The sequence below is a fragment of the Brachyhypopomus gauderio genome, chromosome 20 (assembly GCF_052324685.1).
Source record: "Brachyhypopomus gauderio isolate BG-103 chromosome 20, BGAUD_0.2, whole genome shotgun sequence".
Lineage (NCBI taxonomy): Eukaryota > Metazoa > Chordata > Actinopteri > Gymnotiformes > Hypopomidae > Brachyhypopomus > Brachyhypopomus gauderio.
Window position 1 is genome coordinate 8,046,021 of NC_135230.1, and position 21,203 is coordinate 8,067,223.

Here is a 21,203-nt window from a genome sequence, read left to right on the forward strand (position 1 = left end):
TTCAGACTGTGATAAATTATGTAGCAGTATTGCTAACAGTAGTGGGGTAGTAGACTGCATAGCTTACAAACAACGACAGCCCGAGAAAAATTTGAAGTCAGGTTTTCATCTCTTATAATGGATGATTTTAACATTTGTGCATGGGAACCGATACCGGGATCTGCATAAAAGTGCTATTTATACCTGGAGACATTTGTATAAAGCTCTGCCTTTAATTCCCCAGACATCCTGTGCCCCCTTCTGCAAGTGGCATCTCATAAAATGTCCAGCAAATCGCTTCAGGCACAGCTTCAAACTGCAGTTGGTTGCTCTGACTGGTAATGTATTCCTCTTCTGTGTGGGCAACCAGCCACTGCCTGAAAACAGTGAGTGAGAGTCTCAATCCAAAGGCAGTGTTAATGAGTCTATCGGGGTACCACAGGGTTTGACGCTAGGCTCTGAAAGGTTAGCCTGCTCCAATTAATTCTAGTAGTTAAAAAGGTCACATCTCTCCGCAAAAGGCTAGGGAAATCCACCAGACAATATAGACCCGGCCAGCTCATTTCTTAAGCATCATCAGGCCTCATTATAAAGGGCCAGGCATTGTTTAAACATTGGACAGTGGTTCCAGTGGAAACCAATTGGGAAATCAGGGTGCATAGGCTGAGAAGTACAAATGGCTGATGACTAGGACCAGTTGTAAGGATTCGAGAGCCTTTGGCTACAAGGGTCAGTGGTCATGATCTCGTTTGTAAAAGCAGCTCTGCTACCGTTTGTCCTGATCAAACAGAAAAGGTGATATTATAAACTGTAGATTAGACTGAAGCCCTGTCCCATCCTCACACTAGTCGATATAGAAGGAAGACATCTATATCTGCGAGAGGAACTGTAAGGATAAAACTTTCTGCAGAATCTATTAAAATCAATACAAGCACAAAAATAGTACTGATAAATGGATCTGCTTTAGAATTGAGAGTGGCTGAATGCAATGATATAAGAAGAGCATGGTGTGTGATATAGTTGTATTACATAAGCGCAACTATTTAAATCAATGTTCAATCACTTTGCCTTAATTTCATGTAAAATATCTTTAGATGCAAAGTGCTCTGTCTCTGTTTTTTTTGGGCTCATCCATGTAATATCGTCCCTAATGAGACCTTCACCTTAACACAGGTAGTGTGTCACTCCATTTTCTCTTTCAAAATTATGCTCTTTAAATTGGGCACCCTGAGACAGACAGGGTTAGAGGCACAGATCAAAGACCTGCACCTCGGATAATTACACTGCAATCTACTGTCTGGCTTTGAAAATGAATCCATCACATTTGGAGGGTAAGTACTCAACATCAGTGCTGTAACATGAACCAGACAGGCTCGTTGCACTTTTAGGTTTCTGTTTTCAAAAACACTGATGAAAATTCAAATTACCAGGCAATTAGTGACAAAAATGCTAATGAGAGATCAATTAACCCCCATTCATTCATTAGTAATTTAGATACCATCTGAATGCTGTTTGGTGAATTGTTGTCTGCTTGTTAATTCCTACTGAGCTGTTTATATTATGCTTTGATGTGAGGACACTAGTTGTGCATTTGTTTATCTAGCAATTATTAGGCTAAAAAGATGGTAGATAAATACAATTCGGAGGGAAATTGTCACGTTACGGTCCCCGAACCCTCCCTTTGGGGCGTGTGTTCACGTCGTCTACGACTACTCGTCTGCGTCAGTGTAACTCCGTGGGTGTGGGTGTGTCTTGTGATTTGTCTCACCTGTGGCTCGTCTCGTAATCACGCGGGGCATATGTGGTCTGTCTATTTAATGTGCGTTCGCGCAGTGTCTTGTGCTCGTCGTTGTCAAATGTCTACACGTTGCCGTGTCTGTTTCTACGTTACTCGTGCGCTATTGCGCAATACCTGTAGAAAATAAACGTGACGTCTGTGAGAAAAGGATTTCGTGTCTCGTCCTTCGTCCAGCCACCGAACGTCACAGAAATACTGATGTATACTTCGAAAAATATTGCTGTTCTACTCCAAAAGGAGAAAATATATCTGTGGATCTTAACAGAATGGTCTCTTACAGTATAACTGATATGATATTGGCTTGACTTGTTGCTAAACTGGTTTGAAGGAAGCAACAACAAAAAAAAGCAGATATGATGAATCTGTTTCAGGAACAGTGTTTGTTGACCGTCATTTCAAAGTCTGGTTCAAGGCAGCTTGTGTTCCCTCTCTTTACCTTGAATAAAGTGTATTTGAGGAGAAGAGCGTTCACCAGATAGGTTTTGATCACTGTTCTTACTCACGATCAAAACAGCAACGCATTTCAAACATACTTGGCCTAAACACGCCGTCTATATTCATGAATAGTTTTATCTTGGTCACCGCTAGTCTTTGAACTCCAGTCAGATCTAGTCTTCACCCCCAGAGCTAGAAGTTCCTAGTTTGGGGGAGATGATAATGAAATGGTCAAGTCCTAGCCAGCCTGTGCTTTGATAGTGCTTCTCCACAAGCTGTTGAGGTGGATTACCTATAGGAAGAGCACTGATGGGAAGATAGCAGGGGAAAAAGGATGGAAAACAAATTAAGGAAATGCAATCAACAGGGTGAAGTGAGACAATTACTCTGCATTTGCGATAGTGGTCGCTGGTGATGGTGTGTGTTTGTGGGGGTGTACGGGGCTTGAGGAAGACATCGCAGGAAACCAAATATATATATGTCATACACAGAGGTGCTTTGGCATGTTATATGAATGCCAAGTGACCTGCTCTGTATATTAAAAGCTGCCAATTAATCTGAACATGTCCTCTGTTCCTGACATGTTCACAGTGTTCATATTGATTTAGCGCTACAATGAGCCCGTGCGAACCCACACAGGCGCACGGTAAACAAAAGTGTCGTTTACAGCGTGCGACTGGAGAGGCTGAGCTGCAAGTTTAAAGAGGGCACTACTTTACTGTGGCATTAATATTTATGGCTCAATATGAATATCACCAGATTTCATAACCGAACCCCTCTTTATTCATCCTCTTGTATTCATACAGGCCATATTTTTACCAACTAGGGCTGGTTGATCAATTCACACACACACACACACACACACACACACACACACACACACACACACACACACACACACACACACACAAATGTGAATACACAAAGCCTCAAAGCCCCTGCTAGGTCTCTTTTGAAACAGGGGCTTTAAAACATATTCCCTTCTGTACGGAATTTTCTGGATCCTGATGGAAATAGGGAAGGATCAGGTCATCCAGTCTCCACTGCCTTTCTTCTGATTGCAACCGTAATCTTCCTTCTAAGTCTCAGGACTCCGCTGACTGTTTTCCCACGCGTGAGATACATCTGGTGCCTGGGAGACACACACACACACACACATACACGCACACACACACACATAACCCCTTCACCACATCCACGCCGCCCAGGCCCTGGTAGGGGTGTGGGAGACCTTCACGTGCCGTCTGACTCATGCAGTTTTGACCGAGCATTTTTCTAGGACCTTGGGATGAAGAGAGAGAAAGAAAGGGGGGAGAGACCTTGGGATGGAGAGATAGAAAGAAAGGGGGAGAGACCTTGTGGTGGAGAGAGAAAGAAATAGGGATAGACCTTGTGATGGAGAGAAAAAGAAAGGGGGAGAGACCTTGGGATGGAGAGATAGAAAGAAAGGGGGAGAGACCTTGTGGTGGAGAGAGAAAGAAATAGGGATAGTCCTTGTGATGGAGAGAAAAAGAAAGGGGGAGAGACCTTGGGATGGAGAGATAGAAAGAAAGGGGGAGAGACCTTGTGGTGGAGAGAAAAAGAAAGGGGGAGAGACCTTGGGATGGAGAGATAGAAAGAAAGGGGGAGAGACCTTGTGATGGAGAGAGAAAGAAAGGGTGATAGACCTCGGGATGGGGGGGTCGATGTTCTGACAGAAAAGTAACAAAGTCAATGCAGTGCAGTGCTCACCTCACCTTTATTTATCTCTCAGTCCAGTGTTATCTCTCCCTCTCTCTCTCTCTCTCTCTCTCTCTCTCTCTCTCTATCCTTATATATATAAATATCCATTGTGTTTCAGGAAGTAGCATCATGTCCTCTTCATAGAAGCAGCCACCAGCCACCGTGGAGAGGGAGTCTCGCCTTAGCTACTGCCAAAAAAAAAATTTTTTTAAACGTGCAATAAATAATTCAACGGCTCGAAATAACACTCCTCCATTCACGGCCTCCTGTGCGTAACTAAAGGGGGAGAGTGAAGACAAATGAACAGAGAAGGTCTGGGATGATGAACATTTCCTACCGTGCAGGATAAAGAAATGACTTCTCCATGTTGGGTAGGGGAGCTCTTTTGCCTATCTCCAAAAGAAAAGAACGAAAAAGTTTGGCACTTTGTTATAAGATGGTAAAGAGCACTCAGCAGTCAGCCTTGCTCTCTCTCCATCTGTGTCTCTCAGGTGCGCTCGGCGTGCTGCATTCGTGACAGATATAGGATGACAACAAAGAAGAGGTGCCTGTTTCTGAGGTCGAGCGAAACATTTATCAGCTTTGAAAGAGACGTCTGTAGGTTGGTGGTGGTGCAGCGTCGTGTCATTTGGGCTTCCCAGGAGTCTTGGCGGTGGGGCCCTGACAGCTTCCTCCTAAATGCCTGAAAGAACTTCTCAGGTTCCTCACGATTCTGCCTAAACTGGGAAAAGCGAGCAGCTATGAATAGGTTAATAGTTTGGCCCTCGGGACGGGAAGTGCTGGGATGTTTTCAGCTCTCCGGGTAGACCTGTAGCATAAACTTATGTGCAATTTGGTCATGTTGGTATGACCGGAAAAAAACCTTGTGACACCATACTTTTACATGGCTTTTCCAAAAATTTTGGCAGCCCTGAGCCAAATATCTTCAAGAGATCACTTCTTTGCCCAATATTTTGGCTGTAATGACAAACATAGTCTTGCTTGACTTTTGAAAGGTGTATGCATGCTATAGGTTTCTCATCAGAAGGATTAATAAGTTCACCTTCTTTGTCGGCTGCATTATAGTTAAGACACATACAGTCATACACACATACATTGATACAATCATACAGTCACACAGACATACAGTCAAACAAACACAGTGATAGTCATACAGTCACATAGACATACAGTCATACAGACATCCAGTCATACAGATATACAGTCATATAGACATAGTCATACAGAAATACAGTCATACAGACATTCAAACATACAGTCCTCCCATTGTTGCTACTGCTACAGTAAGACATCCGAAAGCTGATTTTAGGATTTCACCTTTGAAACTGTTGTGGTTCAACACTGTGACCACACCCAAGAGCTGTGTGTGGGACCCAGAGAGATGTGCTTATACCTGCCCTAAACCCGGTGACAGTGACCCAGAGAGATGTGCTTGTACCTGCCCTAAACCCGGTGACAGTGACCCAGAGAGATGTGCTTGTACCTGCCCTAAACCCGGTGACAGTGACCCAGAGAGATGTGCTTGTACCTGCCCTAAACCCGGTGACAGTGACCCAGAGAGATGTGCTTGTACCTGCCCTAAACCCGGTGACAGTGACCCAGAGAGATGTGCTTGTACCTGCCCTAAACCCGGTGAGAGTGACCCAGAGAGATGTGCTTGTACCTGCCCTAAACCCGGTGACAGTGACCCAGAGAGATGTGCTTATACCTGCCCTAAACCCGGTGAGAGTGACCCAGAGAGATGTGCTTGTACCTGCCCTAAACCCGGTGACAGTGACCCAGAGAGATGTGCTTATACCTGCCCTAAACCCGGTGACAGTGACCCAGAGAGATGTGCTTGTACCTGCCCTAAACCCGGTGAGAGTGACCCAGAGAGATGTGCTTGTACCTGCCCTAAACCCGGTGACAGTGACCCAGAGAGATGTGCTTGTACCTGCCCTAAACCCGGTGAGAGTGACCCAGAGAGATGTGCTTGTACCTGCCCTAAACCCGGTGACAGTGACCCAGAGAGATGTGCTTGTACCTGCCCTAAACCCGGTGACAGTGACCCAGAGAGATGTGCTTGTACCTGCCCTAAACCCGGTGAGAGTGACCCAGAGAGATGTGCTTGTACCTGCCCTAAACCCGGTGACAGTGACCCAGAGAGATGTGCTTGTACCTGCCCTAAACCCGGTGACAGTGACCCAGAGAGATGTGCTTGTACCTGCCCTAAACCCGGTGACAGTGACCCAGAGAGATGTGCTTATACCTGCCCTAAACCCGGTGACAGTGACCCAGAGAGATGTGCTTGTACCTGCCCTAAACCCGATGACAGTGACCCAGAGAGATGTGCTTATACCTGCCCTAAACCCGGTGACAGTGACCCAGAGAGATGTGCTTGTACCTGCCCTAAACCCGGTGACAGTGACCCAGAGAGATGTGCTTATACCTGCCCTAAACCCGGTGAGAGTGACCCAGAGAGATGTGCTTGTACCTGCCCTAAACCCGGTGACAGTGACCCAGAGAGATGTGCTTATACCTGCCCTAAACCCGGTGAGAGTGACCCAAAGAGATGTGCTTGTACCTGCCCTAAACCCGATGACAGTGATATGTTGGATACTGTATCAGGTTGTCTTTCCTCTCCATTTTGGATTTGTTTATCCGTGCACTAATTCTGCTTATACACGCACAGAAGCTCCTTTTGTTGTGGGTGTGAAGTTAGGTGCTGTTAGACTGTGAAACTAGCTTCTTGTCCCTCATCCGTTCAGAGTGGTCAGCCCTATTACACCTGCGTGGCTTACAGCAGAGCGGCCTGTGGAGTAACTGGATGGATGTCCTTGTCTGGAGCTTCCTGCCGGCCACCGGTGACTCAGCCTGTTAGCGGGACGCGTTTGTGTTGAGTCAGCTAATGGCGGACCTAAACCCTGCGCCGCGATGTCGGAACCAGGATTTAATGCGATAATCAATGGAGCAGATCCTTGCTCTCTTCTGCCCAGTCATGCTCATCTGGAAAAAAAAAGAAGAAACCCACCAGTGTAATTCAGCACACCTTCAGTCACGAGCTGATAATGGATGAGCTTCTCGAGGTGCTCGTTCATGAGCTAGCGTGGTGCTAAAGAGCTGTGGACTGCAGCTGTGCTGATATCACGCTTCGCCTGTAGTTATCAGTTACAAACGAGGCAGTTTGTTTTACCAGCTTTAAAACAACAACAGCAACATCCCCCACCCCCACCCCCCCGAACTCAGATAGGTGTTTTGGTGGCCTGCTAGACTACATGTGGGAGGAAGACGGGGACACGCTGCTAATATTTCACTTGCCCCGCGTTGTAAGTGCTCCGTAAAATCCAGGAGGTTTTCTTGCTGACTTCCTCTTGCTGTTGAATGCCATTAAAGTCACACGGGCAAAATAAAAGTGACTTGTGCTAATAAAAGATCATAAAAGAGGTAATGAGCTGATAGGAAATTTTAGACTCAGTTTCAGCTCCTCTAACACAAGTCATTACTGAGTCACACAGCCATGTACAGTCAGATGACAAAAACTCCATTATGGCATTGAAGGGTAAAAATGAATAAAACAACTCACAGGTCTGGAAGCGGAGCTAACTGGGAGATAACCACGAGAAACACCGCCTGTCGGAGGGAAACTATTTTGTAGTCATTTTATTCATGAGCCTACGAGTCACAACGCTTAGAAAATCATTACCTGTCCGTCACTTAGTGGGGAACAGTAGTTGGTTCTACTTGGCCTGTCCATGAAAACTGGGGTGTCGGGAAGGTCCCGTGTTATTCAGTCAGTAAAGGCTGTTTTCACCTCAAGAATGAGGGATGTTCCACTTCACAGTGTCCCTCAAAAAAAAAAAAAAAAAACTCTGAATGATTCTCCTCATATAGCCCCTTTAACTGTTGGCTCATAAAAAAGTAAAAGACCTCAGGAAATTTGAAGAGAAATATGTGACATATGTTTTTTAATGCTTTTCTCTGAGAGGAAAGAGAGAGAGAGAGAGAGAGAGAGAGAGAGAGAGAGAGAGAGAGAGAGAGAGAGAGAGAGAGAGAGAGAGAGAGATGTATAAGCAATAGAAGAAACAACAGTAAAAGCATTGGAAGGGATGAATTTGGGTTTTTGCGCAATGCACTGACTAATGTGAGCACTCCATTTGCTTTTCGATGCCTGGTGGAAATTGCGAGGGGAGACTCCCACACAACCTTGCTAGGGTCCAGAGGACAAAAAAAAAAAACCCAGAGAAAGAACCTCTTAAAGACAGAGAGAGAATGGGTGAAATGGAAAGCAGAGAAAGTGCTCTTTGTTTATCACACTGTTCAGAGATCAGCAAAGCAGCTGCTGGTGCTGACAGACTTGAGGTTTCAGGTGGATGTCCTCCGAACCAGCTGATCCTGGACCAGTGGCCTTGAGGTGGATCGCGAGGCCCATCTCTCACATCAGTTTATATGGATGCAGCTGTCCCTCAGACCAGCTCCTCTCGAGAATGAGCGACGGTTCCTTTCAAGGTTGGCTTAGCAAGGCCCCATCAAGGTCTTGATTGGCCTGTCAATACTATTAACCCGGAAACCAACAGCTCTCAGCTCTTTCTCACGCTGACAGACCTGTGAAGACGAAGCAGGAGTTAAGAACGAAGAGTGGAAGGGATGAAGAAAAGATCTGCTCAACCGTGTGAAGCTTGTTTCTGGTTTACAGGCTCATAGCAGAACTTTGTGATCAGCGGTCACGGACATATGGTGTGATCGTTGGCCTCAGAAACCCCTGGAATTGAATGCAAACAGAAGCACAATAGTGTTGACGGTAGAAAGGCAAACAAAAGCAAGCAGTGAATATGATATTAATGTCACTCCACAATTATGTTTTGTGCATTCAGTTGATGTAATCATTAGCTTTATAGCATTGTATAAATCACGTGCACATTATCGCTAAGCACAACAGTCATAGAAGAGGCATAAAGCATTTTTGGCAACATTATGAAAATCATTACAATGATAGGTTCAGTTGCTAATGTGCTCAAACATCAGAGTAGGTTTCTATTTGTGAGTCTTTTCGCAACTAAAAGGTCAATTGCAGCTGTCAGAGTACAGTCTACCCGGCTCTAACCTTTAGAGCCGCAAAGTGTCAAGTTTATCCATATGAGCTATCTCAAAATGTCAACATTTATTTCAGAATCTTTCTGTCTCTCCCTCTGTCTCACTGTTATGCATTTTGCTGCCCTCAACTCAGTTTGTCTCTGGCTTCTCTTTTGACAATCACTTTTGACTTATCGCTTTTGCCTGGTTGAGGGTTCTTTTTTTTTATATATGTAGGCTTTTTTGTTTGTTTGTTTTATCTGATTTGCTTTGTTATTCACTTTCGAACTACTTTGGTCTGTTCATTTCTTTGTGCTCTAGCCGGGCTTCCATCACAGCCGAGGATCAAAAGTATGGCGTCTGGCTGTGGGTTTGAGGCAGAGGAGCAGACTGACACCTCAGACTCCTCCGACCAAGCTGAATTAGCCCAGCCCTCAAGAACAAAGATCCCTGTCTGCAGCTGAGGCCTGATCTCAAAATGGCTCCTCATAGCCAACTTGTAACTTTTGACTGTTGCAGGAGGAGCAATTCTGATTCTTCAATATAAAACCCATTAAGATCTCTGAACACCAGAATGCGTTTGTTCAGCCGTGATATCTCCACCGTTCTCATTGGCATATATGGTTTTTTAATTCTATTCCTAATGGACGTAATGTTATTGTCGGAATAGAGCCGATTAAGAGCAGACAACAAGGCCAGATGATGATGGTTGAGAGGGAATTATAGTTTGTGTTGCCAGTTCAACTAGGAAAAATGTTGTATGTCTGGGTAGAAAAGTGAGGCCATGTTTTTTTTTTTTTTTTTTTTGCAGAGAAGAGAAAGGTGAACGTTCTGGTGAGTGGTTGTTATGAATCGGAAGAGGCAGGAGAGCTATGTTAGGAACAGTCCAGACATCATCATCAAAGTAGCAGACAGAGGTCATCATAGCTTGAGAATGTAACCGTAGGCAGGGTTTAGCAGGTACCAGGCTCTGCTACTGCACGAGAAATCAAACAGGAAAGCAGGAAAGAGCCAGGCTTGGAAGAGGAGACTTGGCAAAGTGACTTTGATATAAGCAGGTATATTAAAACTGATAAATAGGGTACAGTGGGAGATGTCAGAGATTACCAGGGGGACACGAGGTAACACACCGGAGTGGAATCAAAAAGAGTGAACCGGAGTGGAATCAAAGATAGTGAACCGGAGTGGAATCAAAAATAGTGAACGGTTCTTGAAAGAGCCTTGGGGACAATAGTGGTCTCTGTGCTTGTCTGAACAAATGTTGTCATACACCTTCAGTTATTGTGTAAAATACTTCTGACCTTATTCTGCAAAGGTGTGGCTGTTTTCATTCCGTGTGTGTGTGTGTGTGTGTGTGTGTGTGTGTGTGTGTGTGTGTGTGGCAGGCCATCTTTCTGTGTAAAAGTATGTCACTATCACTAGATTTACCTAAACCATGTGTGGGGGTGAAGACGGGAGAACAACTTCCTGTTTACAGTTGTAATTGTTTACGTGATTTTAGGGTATGACATTGTAAATTAGGGGAATTTACAATGTCAAATTGTGCAATTTGAAATTACTAATAATAGATGAACTACAAGAGCCATGCTATGTCACGGTGGGGAGGCGGGGTCACCACCAGAGGGCGTATGTCTCCACTCATACTGCTCCTTCACACACGCCCCCGAGCACCAAGACACTCCTTCCGTCCTGATCACCTGAGTACTAGCACCTGTTCCCCATTACGTCGTGCACCCTTTTTATTCCCGCAGGTCGGTCGGCAGTGCTGCATATTGCTGGAAGCTCCACACTGGACCGCCCGCCGCCTCTGCTGCCTGACTGTGCCGTTAGTTGGAAGTTTACTAAGCTGACTGCTTTGCAGGTACTTATTTGATTTTCCTTTATTTGAATATGGATAATAAAGATCGTTCGTTGAAACCCTCTCCTTCGGCCGCCTCTGTCCCCGTGTGCTAGGACACTGATGAACCATCGAGAAGATACGCCGTTGCTGGTAGGATGCACGTTATCAATATAATGTCATTTTTATTGTTAACATGAAGTGTGACTACTGCACTACCAACCCAATAAAAACGTAAACACACCCGCTCACCAGATCGGACAGTAACGGAGACACTAGCCTCAGCAACAGGGCAAAGTTCACCATTCAGATGCTTTGCTGCTGCTTTCTACCATCGTGAAAAGCCAGTGAAACGTGATCTTTACTGTCGTTCACATGGTCACACATACAGGCAGTTACCAAGTGTTGATGATACTTACTGGAACCTGAACATAACTGATGGCTTGTGATGTCCATCCTAAACACACTGGAGAAGTTATTTTTGTTGTTTGGTTGCTCTGTGAGCTCTGTGCACATCTTTGCTATTACAAAGGTACAGAGACTGTGGTTTGTGTGGACTAAAAGTTGCGTTTGTGAGATGTAACCTTGGTCCAAATCAATGGAGAGTGGAGTGAACAACATTCAAAAGGGTCTAAAGAGCCTTTTAAAGGCTTCACGCATTTAAGCTTTCTAGTACTTTCAGCTCTCTTCACCTCAGCCATTAAGATTGTGCGTATAATTGGTTCCAGAGCAAAATGTCGACAATGAAATATGTATTTAATACTTTTAATTCGAATCACCTACTGCAGCTGACTTTCTAGTCACCCTGTTCAGGGCAGGCTGGTCTATCCCTGTGTGCTCCAGGCCCGCTCTAATGGCAGAGCTGTACACTAACTTGTATTCCTCCAAGGAGGGCCGCACCTCTTCAGGTCTTTTCGACACATTCGTGACACGCTCAAAAACTGGAGAGTGTCAGCCCCATTATCCCGAAACAGGCGAGGCAAAGCCAGAGACATCCTACCATCAAAGCCAGGGGTAGCCCCAGATCGAGGCTGCCACAGCATGGGCCCGGGAGACTCGGCACCCGCAGCCGAGCGTTGGAGATGACGCGCTGACCCAAGCACGCGTCTGGTGAGGGGCAGGGCCGGGAGATGTAGCATGTGCGCCGGCAGCCTTTCTCACCTTCGACCTCAGTGCCTTCAGCCCAACATCCCAATCTCAAGAGCAGGAACAACCAGCCATCACAAAAAAGGTGAAAAACACAGGAAAGAATAAATAAATATATGAATAAAACTACAACCTGGTGTAAGCTTGAGCTGTAACGGTAATGAAGGTGGCAAGGAACATCTGTTGGGATGTGAACGCTGGTTTATTGTGTCTCTGTGAGCAGTATTAGGTGTGAACTTGGGGAGCAGACAAGGCCAAAATAAACAAAACATGCTGAAAGCAATGACAACAGCAAAAAAAACTACCTTGCTTTGCAAAGACAAAAGAAACGACAGACAGGCCTTAACCAAACACACAAGTTGGAAGAGCGCAGAACGTGCCAACACGTTTTCTACTGCTTGACTACCACACCACAAGATTATGTACATATTATGTACATCATATATATATATATATATATATATATATATATATTATATAAAATGTGTGTGTATTCAGATAGCATATCTGAAGAGATACAACTAGAAGAGCAAACTAGAATGAAAGAAACCTACAATCATTAAAAAAGAAAAATACACAAACGGTACTCTCAAGCAGTATTCTCAAACAGTACTCCCAGTGCCCCTCTCTGTCCACCAAAGCCAACAAGCTAGAAGTGTGTACCTCAGTCTCTCCTCTCTGTAGTGGAGCGAGGTCTTCACTCAGCTGAGCAGACGTTGGTGACTGATCTCCTCCACCTACCAGAGGCATTCACTCAGGATCACGGGTGGAGCAGTGAGGTGGGAGGAGCCAAAGAAGAAGCAGGCAACCAGCGTCTGAAAGAAGGAAAACAAACCACAAACTGCTCTGACTAAAAAAAATAAAAACCCTGGTAATGTAACGCTTGGTTTCATCAACAATGTAGTTTGATCTTTGGGGAGACCTATGAATTACACCCGCGTTCTTTACTGAAATGAAGCCAGCAGCAGATCTTCTGTCACCAGTTTTGTTTTTTAATTGCATGGAGCCAAATTATAAGAATTGTAAACAAAACAATGCTGCTCACCAGTACGCATTGACAGTGGTGAGGAAGGCAGTGTTTTTTTTTTTGTTGTGGTATTCTTGTTACAGTTAAATAGTTTCAGTTTTCTGGTTTCTAGTTACAATTCAATTTATTCTCATGCGTGATTGGAGGTCGTCTGCTCGGATGAATGAGTGTGTCACTAATTGAACTGCAAATTGCAATTGCGGCGCTTGGCCTGTGTACTGGTTTAGTTTCCCTGTGATGCCTCCACAACACTGTGGGTTATTTATCTAATGTAAATAACTTTTGTGTAAATAAGTTAATGGATGTCTAGTGATGAAAATATCAATTCTGCTCATCAGGTGTAGCGATCGATTAGTGCCAGGATAGATTTAACATATTTGTTAAGCCACATTTATCTTGAACTCTTGTATACACATACAATATTGTGGTTCAAAGTAGCTGAGATTTATAAAAATAAACCCATTATCTGCTTTTTCATATGAAACTACAAACTGAAGCAGTGCAGGAGAGAAACACACCCACCGTGCGGTTGGTTGTGATCTTTGTGTTGCGAGAATGTCCAAAAACACAAGGTGACTGAAGAACTAGACTTCAGTGTAATTAACATGGAGAGGTTATATGTCTGTCTGAAGCACAATCCTCCCCCGTTTGAAGGGTAGAAAGTCAAATAAATAAGACAATTCACAATATGAATTACTTCAAGCACTTCCCTGTGTTAATAATTTCAACTCTGTATGTCTGTTTGCAGACAGTACAGGACAAGACTCCACCTTCAACAAAGTGCAGGATAGATGGGACAATCTGGACAGAGAACAAGAATTTAAAACAGAATTTAAAGTCTCTAAAACATGGAGGACGTTTCCATGGGAGGACTTCCCTTTCTAGAATCAAACGAACACCTATCTCCCATATAACTGCCGTATTAAGCACCATTTCATAAATGAACTATGACTTTTGCACAGTACTGTACATTAATATGGGCTACAGGTAATTCATGAACCACGCGACTAGAAACAATTATGCAGAGAACAGTCATACTTATTCAGTTCATTTCTGCGTAGCAACGTACCTCTACAGCTCGGATATAATAAACACACTTCAAAACGTTTGGCTGAGACAAACAATGCAGGTGATTGCAGTCACCCAAAGGCCAATAACAGTGTAAAAGGAATCAACTGTCAAGTCATTTTGTTGGCACTTTTGAGGATCTCAAAACAAGACTTTATACGCGTTTGGGTAAAAACAACCGATCGCAGTATAAACAAACGTGCCGTCATTCTGTGGTGGGGAGCAGATTAAGGTGTTCTCAGCATTCTGGCACTGGTTCCGAAATCCAATGTCCCTTTTAAGGCACTTTATGAGTATGGAGGAAAGAGGCGAAACAAGGTTTTGGAGTTCAAGGAGTGGGGTAGAAGATCAACCTCGCTTCCCCATCAAATGTGGACATTGTTCCCCATAACTAGAGCAACAAATCTGGTGTAAGACCAGTAAAATGAACAATTACTGTAGCTGGGGATGCTGAGGGTGTCCAGACTGCACGAGATGAAAAATCAATCACACCATTGATTTAAATGAGATATAAATCATACGTTAAGCCTCTCGTTGTAATCAATACGTCTACTCATTTTCCTCTGGGTGGGAGAATGCGTGTGTGTGTGTGTGTGTGTGTGTGTGTGTGAGAGAGAGAGAGATAAATATACCACAAACACACACAGAGAATGATGGATGAAGAGAGAGAGGGGGACACACGCTGTAACGCAACTTACAGGGATAAGATTCTGGTCCGATTTCTGTATGAAAGAAGACGTCTCAAACAAATACCGTATTTTATCATTTTATCGTACTAAGCAAATTCAGCATGTTATAATCTTCAATAATAGCGAGTCACTTAGGATGGTATTTGTTGACTTTATACTTTAATTATTCCTTTAATCCTTGAATACACACACACACACACACACACACACACACACACACACACACCTTCTAAGTTGTAGTTAGCCAACCTTCTGCTCCGGGTCTCCTGCCCACACAGCGCGCCTTGTCTGCCCACTGCATCTGTGCGTGCGCGGGTGACAGAAGGATAAATGTCATGGCTGTGCGCGTGCACGTGAGAAAACTACAGGATGCTTTTTGTAATTAATTTGCCGCATACGTAAGGGAACAACATAATGTTGCGTTTTATCATCTGACGACTACATTACTATCAGAAGTGATTTGGGAATCTGCGTTGTATATGCCAAATAAGACACATTTTATTGATTTAAAATGCACTGCTCCGGAAAAATCACCAGGCTATAAAGTAATATCAGTGGCACCGTTAAGTTGGCTGACCTGAGAATTATTAATTCACTGCACACAAGCAATTTAGGAATTTCAGTAGAAAACAAAAACACCTCAGACTGTGGACACGCGCGATGTCAACACACACTCTCTCCCTCTCTTTCTCTCCCTCTCTCTCTCTCCCTCCCTCTCTCTCTCCCTCTCTCCCCCTCTCTCTCCCTCTCTCTTGGCCAGATCTCTGCTCCTCCCCTCCGTGGTGCCATACTTGATCAGATACCCCGAACGTGAACAGTTTAGCTGAAGAGCACTTTTCTGAAACCGAGAGACTGCCGCGGCACCGACGACTTCCCTGGAGTTGCTGAAGCTGCTTCCTCCTTCAGAAAGGCTGGGAAAGGCGAACGAGAAGACCCTCCAGCCTCACTTAAGCATGGAGACGGTTCTGGCGTTTTTACCTGGCCGGTACTTTATTCTGTGCACCTGGCTCGTCTGCTCATCACATCTTCTAACCACCAGCAGAGCGGAGGTCACTTGCGCATCTTGCCCGTGGCCGACGCAAGTGAATACGGGGGGAGTACAAGTGGGTCAACGGTTCGGTCCGGCAACGATGGGAAAATCCCAGGCAGGAGGTGCTACGGAATTCCTCCAGACCACCGGAGTACCGGGCGGACGAGGCTATATTCCCCGGGATGTGCTGAGATTGGACATGGATGTGAGCGCAGGTGTCGGAATGAACTCCAAAGTCTTTGACGAGATTGTACCGGGATCAAGTTTAAGCGCAAAAATACCCCCCGATAGGGATGCGAAATCTGACAAAGTGGCGTCAGAAGATACTACGTTACTGAGATCCAAAAGAAGCGAACCGGACCTAACCGAGTTCACCCGTGAGGCACGGAGCGGAGACTCCAGCCTCGGCGGTTCCTCGGACGAGAGGAAGACCCACGGGCTGTTGTTGGACGGGCAGAAACTAAGGTCGGAGGTCCGTTGGAACCGCGATGATGGGAAAGTGTCGAGACAAGACGAGCCTAAAGTGATTAGCACCACTTTTGCCTTGGCAGGAGACTCGGCTCACAACCACGCCGTGGTCTACTGGACCGGGCGGAACAGTAGCGTAAGTGCGCTGTATTCTGCCCTGTTGCTGCTTGACTGCTTGCGCGGTTCCTAAACTCCTGCAGAATCGTCCTGACAGGTCGTGTTCAGTGGACCCGCTTTATTTCGGTATCTGCATGTGCTGTAGCAGGTGTGATGTGTGCGGTGTTGCTCCTGGATCCACGCACAATGCACAGACGGTTCCGACTTTCCAGTCCGTCCTGGGCTAAATGTGTTGTACGATAGTTAACACGACAGGTTATCTTACATTCTGCCTTTCAGTTGGTTGGAAGGCTGCGATATAATCCTGAACAAAGTCCATACACCTAGTAGTTCACTATAAATCACATTTCCAAGTTAGGTGGTTAACGTGTTTGTTTACTGTTGTGTTTTTAAATTTGAACGTGCAGCTGAAGACATTTAATGTTGAAACTGCTCAGGCCATAATAATTTCACCCGCGACGGGCTTATTAATTATTATTATTATTATTATTATTATTATTATTATTATTATTATAGTTTGTGCGCAAATGGTATACTGAATGGTGTAGCCTATAACATGTTTGTCAAACAGCACACAATTTCACAATGTTATCTGTCAATAAATAGGTATTTTTTTCTTAAGCCGTCTATACTTAAGTTAAGGCCATGTAGCTAATAACCAAGAAAAACCCCGATTCTAAAGAAAGTGAAACGGACCTGATGGGCACAGCTGCGTTTGCGCATGCGCGCCGAGGTGGTGCGGAGAGAGATCTCGTACACACAAACGGGCTTTACCCCAGGGGCTTTTAAAACAACACCGCAGACACATGCAAAGAGGATTCCGAGTGCAGCCTCGCAGGAGAATGGTTTAAAGATAAAGCCTCGTCACGTTAACGCTAACAGATCAGTAGCACTTACTATCTGCGCAGTAGAGATATTTTCCTTTTTTACTTTTCTCAGTGAAAGTAATGGATGTATACATTCTCAGTAGGCTGTGTGCTACCGACCTACACTGACACCAGTTAACTCACGTTTCTACCAAGCCATTTACATTTTCCCGATTTTACGCACAGACGTTTTCAACTGTGAGACGTCTAACTGGCTCTGAATTGACATTAGTTTGCGTTAGCAAAGGTTGAAATAAAGTACTTCGACGTAGGTGAGCATTCTATCTTCTGTCTTGGAGGCAAGGTCTGGTATTTTGCACTAACGAATATGATAGCTCTCAGAATGACGTGTTTTTCAGTATTACTCTTCCCAAGTCCTACGTGGTAATGCATTGACTGTAAGGATGCAGCGTGTTACTGGTGGCGGGTTGGACTATATATATAAGTATATTGCACTGGCTTTGTCTCGGTCGTTACATACTGCACCATGCACACTATCCTGATTGGCTGTGGTACCTTGCAGTAACTGTGACATCATTAGTCCTAGAATACTACAGGATCACTACTACCCTTATGGCTCATCATTCGTTCATTCATATTACATTTGGGAAAGTTTTTTTTTTTTTCTGGCAAGGTTTAATTTCTTTGCTGCATTTCTTTTGTAGTCTTGCCAGAGCAAAACATCTCAAAATATTTAAAGATCACAAACACAGGGTAGTGTTTGCCAGAAGGACAACACACCTTGGAACTCACACAACCATGCATAAGATCACAGAAGAAAGGAGCACACAGTGAGAGACGTACAAGGAGCTATTCTGTCCAAAACGCAGTGCAAACAGGTGTAGTTAATGAAGGCAGAGCTGGAGGGTGGGGGGGTGTTCACACGAGGAGCCGGTCGAGGGGATATGGCGAGTGCACAGACCTGGTACATGTGTAGTGACTAATATCATCTGGTCTGGCACCTGCCATCTTCTTTATACGACACAAAGTCAAAAGTCTTTCTTTGGAGGTGCCTGAATGTTAATGACATGTCTGCAAATGAAAAAAGGAACCCTGAACATACAGTCGAGGGAGACCTTAGCTCTTTGCCGGAGCTCCGTAGCTGACGTCCCTGCTGGAGAAAGGCGTGAGTGGATCGAGCGAGGGGTGGTTCCACACAGGCCAGGTTTCTGATGCCATCGGGTAGACGTGTTTGAAACTGTGTTTAGTGCAGCACCGCCGTGCTGCTCACAGCCGAACAGGTTTCACTCCACTGATTCAACAATGAAACTGCGGCAGATCCAGACAGTGTTACAACACATGAGCTGGGTTAACCATCCCAGCACTCCAGTGGCCATTACTCGGACAGCAGCTGTATATATTAAGGTGTTCCTTAGCCTAACAAGCCGGAAAGGTATTTTAACACACCCTGCAGGGATTACGTTGTTGAATATTGCAAAGCTTCAGGCATGCTCTGTTGATATGACAACTCCCTCTTTCGGGTTATGTGTCTTCAGTACAAAGACTCGCAGAGACACACACGGAGACACACACACACACACACACGCACACACACAAACAAAATTCCCAAAACCACCAGTTCATTATTGCAAAATGAATCAACCCACTTAATCACTTTACTCATCTGAATGCTCCAGCCCTCCCCAAAGGCTTGGCCTTATAACCCAAACTGCTTCATTCATTATTATCTTCTGATTGTTTGTGCGTGTGTGTGTGTGTGTGTGTGTGTGTGTGTGTGTGTGTGTGTGTGTGTGTGTGTGTGTGTGTGTGTGTGTGTGTGTGTGTGTGTGTGTGTGTATGTGTGAGGGCACCCTCACAGATGTAGATCTAAATCACTGCTGAATCCGGGCTCTGTTGAGAGCCGTTAAGCTGCGCTTTAGGAGCTCGTTCTGTAACCGTCAGCGATAGCGGGCGCGGCACTTTTGGGGAAGGGTTATTGCCCGCCTGCTCCCCTCTCCCCAGCCTCTCCGCCGTAAATCTTCAGTAATTACCTTGAAGAGCGCAGCATCCATTTTGAAGGAATTTCGCCCCAGCTACAGTCTGCCTACTCAAGCAGCTTTCCCACCGTCTGCTGTCCGGCTGCTGTGCTGCGTTCCCACCGGTGCCTCCGTGCACCCTTGTTTCTCGGCTGATGAATGCATATCTTCCACAATCCAGTGAACCTTTTTTTGGTATTATTATAACTACTGCTTTTTTTTCTTCCTCCCAGCAGGCCTGGTGGTGGTGTACAATGTGGTAACCCGGGTTGAAAATGTGTATTTGCTTAGGCAGAAATACACGTGTTGTTGGGCTTTGCGGGTTTGCGGTCCACGCCGTGACCCGGCCAGCCCGATCCCCAGAGCCAAGCGGGCTGGCGTGTGGGCGAAGCCGCCGTGTCCGACCGTAATTTGTTCTCTTGTCAGTGCTGCTCTATTTCGGGCCAGTTTCGCCTTCCATTATTCACTCCCCCTGTGGTCCTGCTAGATTCTCTTGTGCTGTTTCAAGCGCTCGTCTCCCTTTGTCTCATTTTGTCTCATTTTGTATGCCCTTTATTTATTTATTTTCTCTCCCCTCACTTTGGCTGTGGCTCCTATGTGGGCTATTAGTTACCAGGGCCTCCTGGCATTTAGTGGTCTTGGCAGTTTATGAACGATATTTCAGCCTCACTCATTCTGATGGACGCAAAGTGACAGCCATTACCTCGCTACCGTTCCCTGTCATTATCACCAAGTGCTGGTCTCAGACTCCCTGGCCTGCTCTGTAACTCGATGGAGACTAGAGTGTAGGAACACTGTGTTTATGATTGCAGAACAGGAGGAATAACAGAGAACGAGACAGAGGGAGAGACGTGAAGATGAAGATAAAGAGAGAAACTGGTTAGCAGTATTTTGATGTTCTAAAGTGTTTACATTTTTGCTGTTTACCTGGTAAATGGGGTTTTCCCTATAAACATTCACCTCCCAAACACACAATGTCAAACATTCAGTGGGGAAATCAGACCCACTCATCTGACTAAACACACTCAGTGGTCAATCTGTGGATCATGTGTTATTCTAAGCGTGTCACAGTGGAGATTTACTGGGTTTTTTTGGATCTGTGAATCATGTGATATTTTATGACTGGATTTTTTAGATCTGTGAATCATGTGATATTTTATGACTGGATTTTTAGATCTGTGGATCATGTGATATTCATTGCTGGGTTTTTTGGATCTGTGGATTGTGTTATTCTAAGCTGATTCTTTCTCAGTAATTTGCCTCAGTCTTTCCACATTATGTATTTTTCTTGTAGAATGTTCTACAGGTAAAGGAAAGACAGAAGAAACGTAGACGCGTACGTAGACACTCCTTCTCCTTATTGAGTTCAGGTGCTTCACCCATACCCATTGTTAACAGGTGTATCACATCAAGCACACAGCCATGCGGTCTCCATAAACAAGCAGGCGGTAGACTGGGTCATTAACGAACGCCACTGTTGTAGGTTCACCCTCTTTCCACAACGTCTGCCCTGCTAGATCTGCCCCGGTCATCTGTCCGCGCCATTATCACGAAATTGAAGTGTCTAAGCACAACAACAGCTCCGCTCAAAGTGGTAGACCTCGCAAGCTCGCGGACCGGGGCTGCCGAGTCTTGAGATGCGTTGCTCGTAAAAACACTTTCCCTCCGTTTGCACGTTACATCACTCACTACAGGGCTCCAAAAGTACCACTGGAAGCAACATCAGCACATGTAGTGCACGTCAAGAGTTTCGGGGTGTGGGGGGGGTGGATTTGCAGGCTGAGCAGCTGCACACACGCCTAAGATCATTACGAGCGATGCCAAGCGTCGACTGGCGCGGAGGACGGCACGGCGCCACCGGACTCTGGGGCGGTGGAAATGTGTTCTCCGGAGTGATGAATCACGTTTCACTATCTGGCAGACTGAAGGATGAATCCGTGTGGTGAATGCCAGGAGAATGCTACCTACCAGTATGCATAGTGTCAAAAGTCTGGTT

At 45.2% G+C, this 21,203-nt stretch overlaps 1 protein-coding gene across 3 annotated transcripts in view; it reads left to right on the forward strand.

Moving 5' to 3' along the window:
* Positions 1-10,720: 10,720 nt before the first annotated feature.
* Positions 10,721-21,203, forward strand: part of sorcs3a (sortilin related VPS10 domain containing receptor 3a) — a 174,135-nt gene continuing 163,652 nt past the window's right edge. Inside the window, exons 1-3 of one of the 3 annotated variants that reach the window (XM_076982914.1) lie at positions 10,721-10,844; positions 10,937-10,973; positions 15,511-16,384. In XM_076982914.1, the coding sequence (XP_076839029.1) occupies positions 15,704-16,384 (681 nt within the window). In that variant the 5' untranslated portion in view covers positions 10,721-10,844; positions 10,937-10,973; positions 15,511-15,703. Of the gene's footprint in view, positions 10,845-10,936; positions 10,974-15,510; positions 16,385-21,203 lie in introns of those variants that run through there. The other 2 variants (XM_076982916.1, XM_076982915.1) reach the window with 2 other exon arrangements.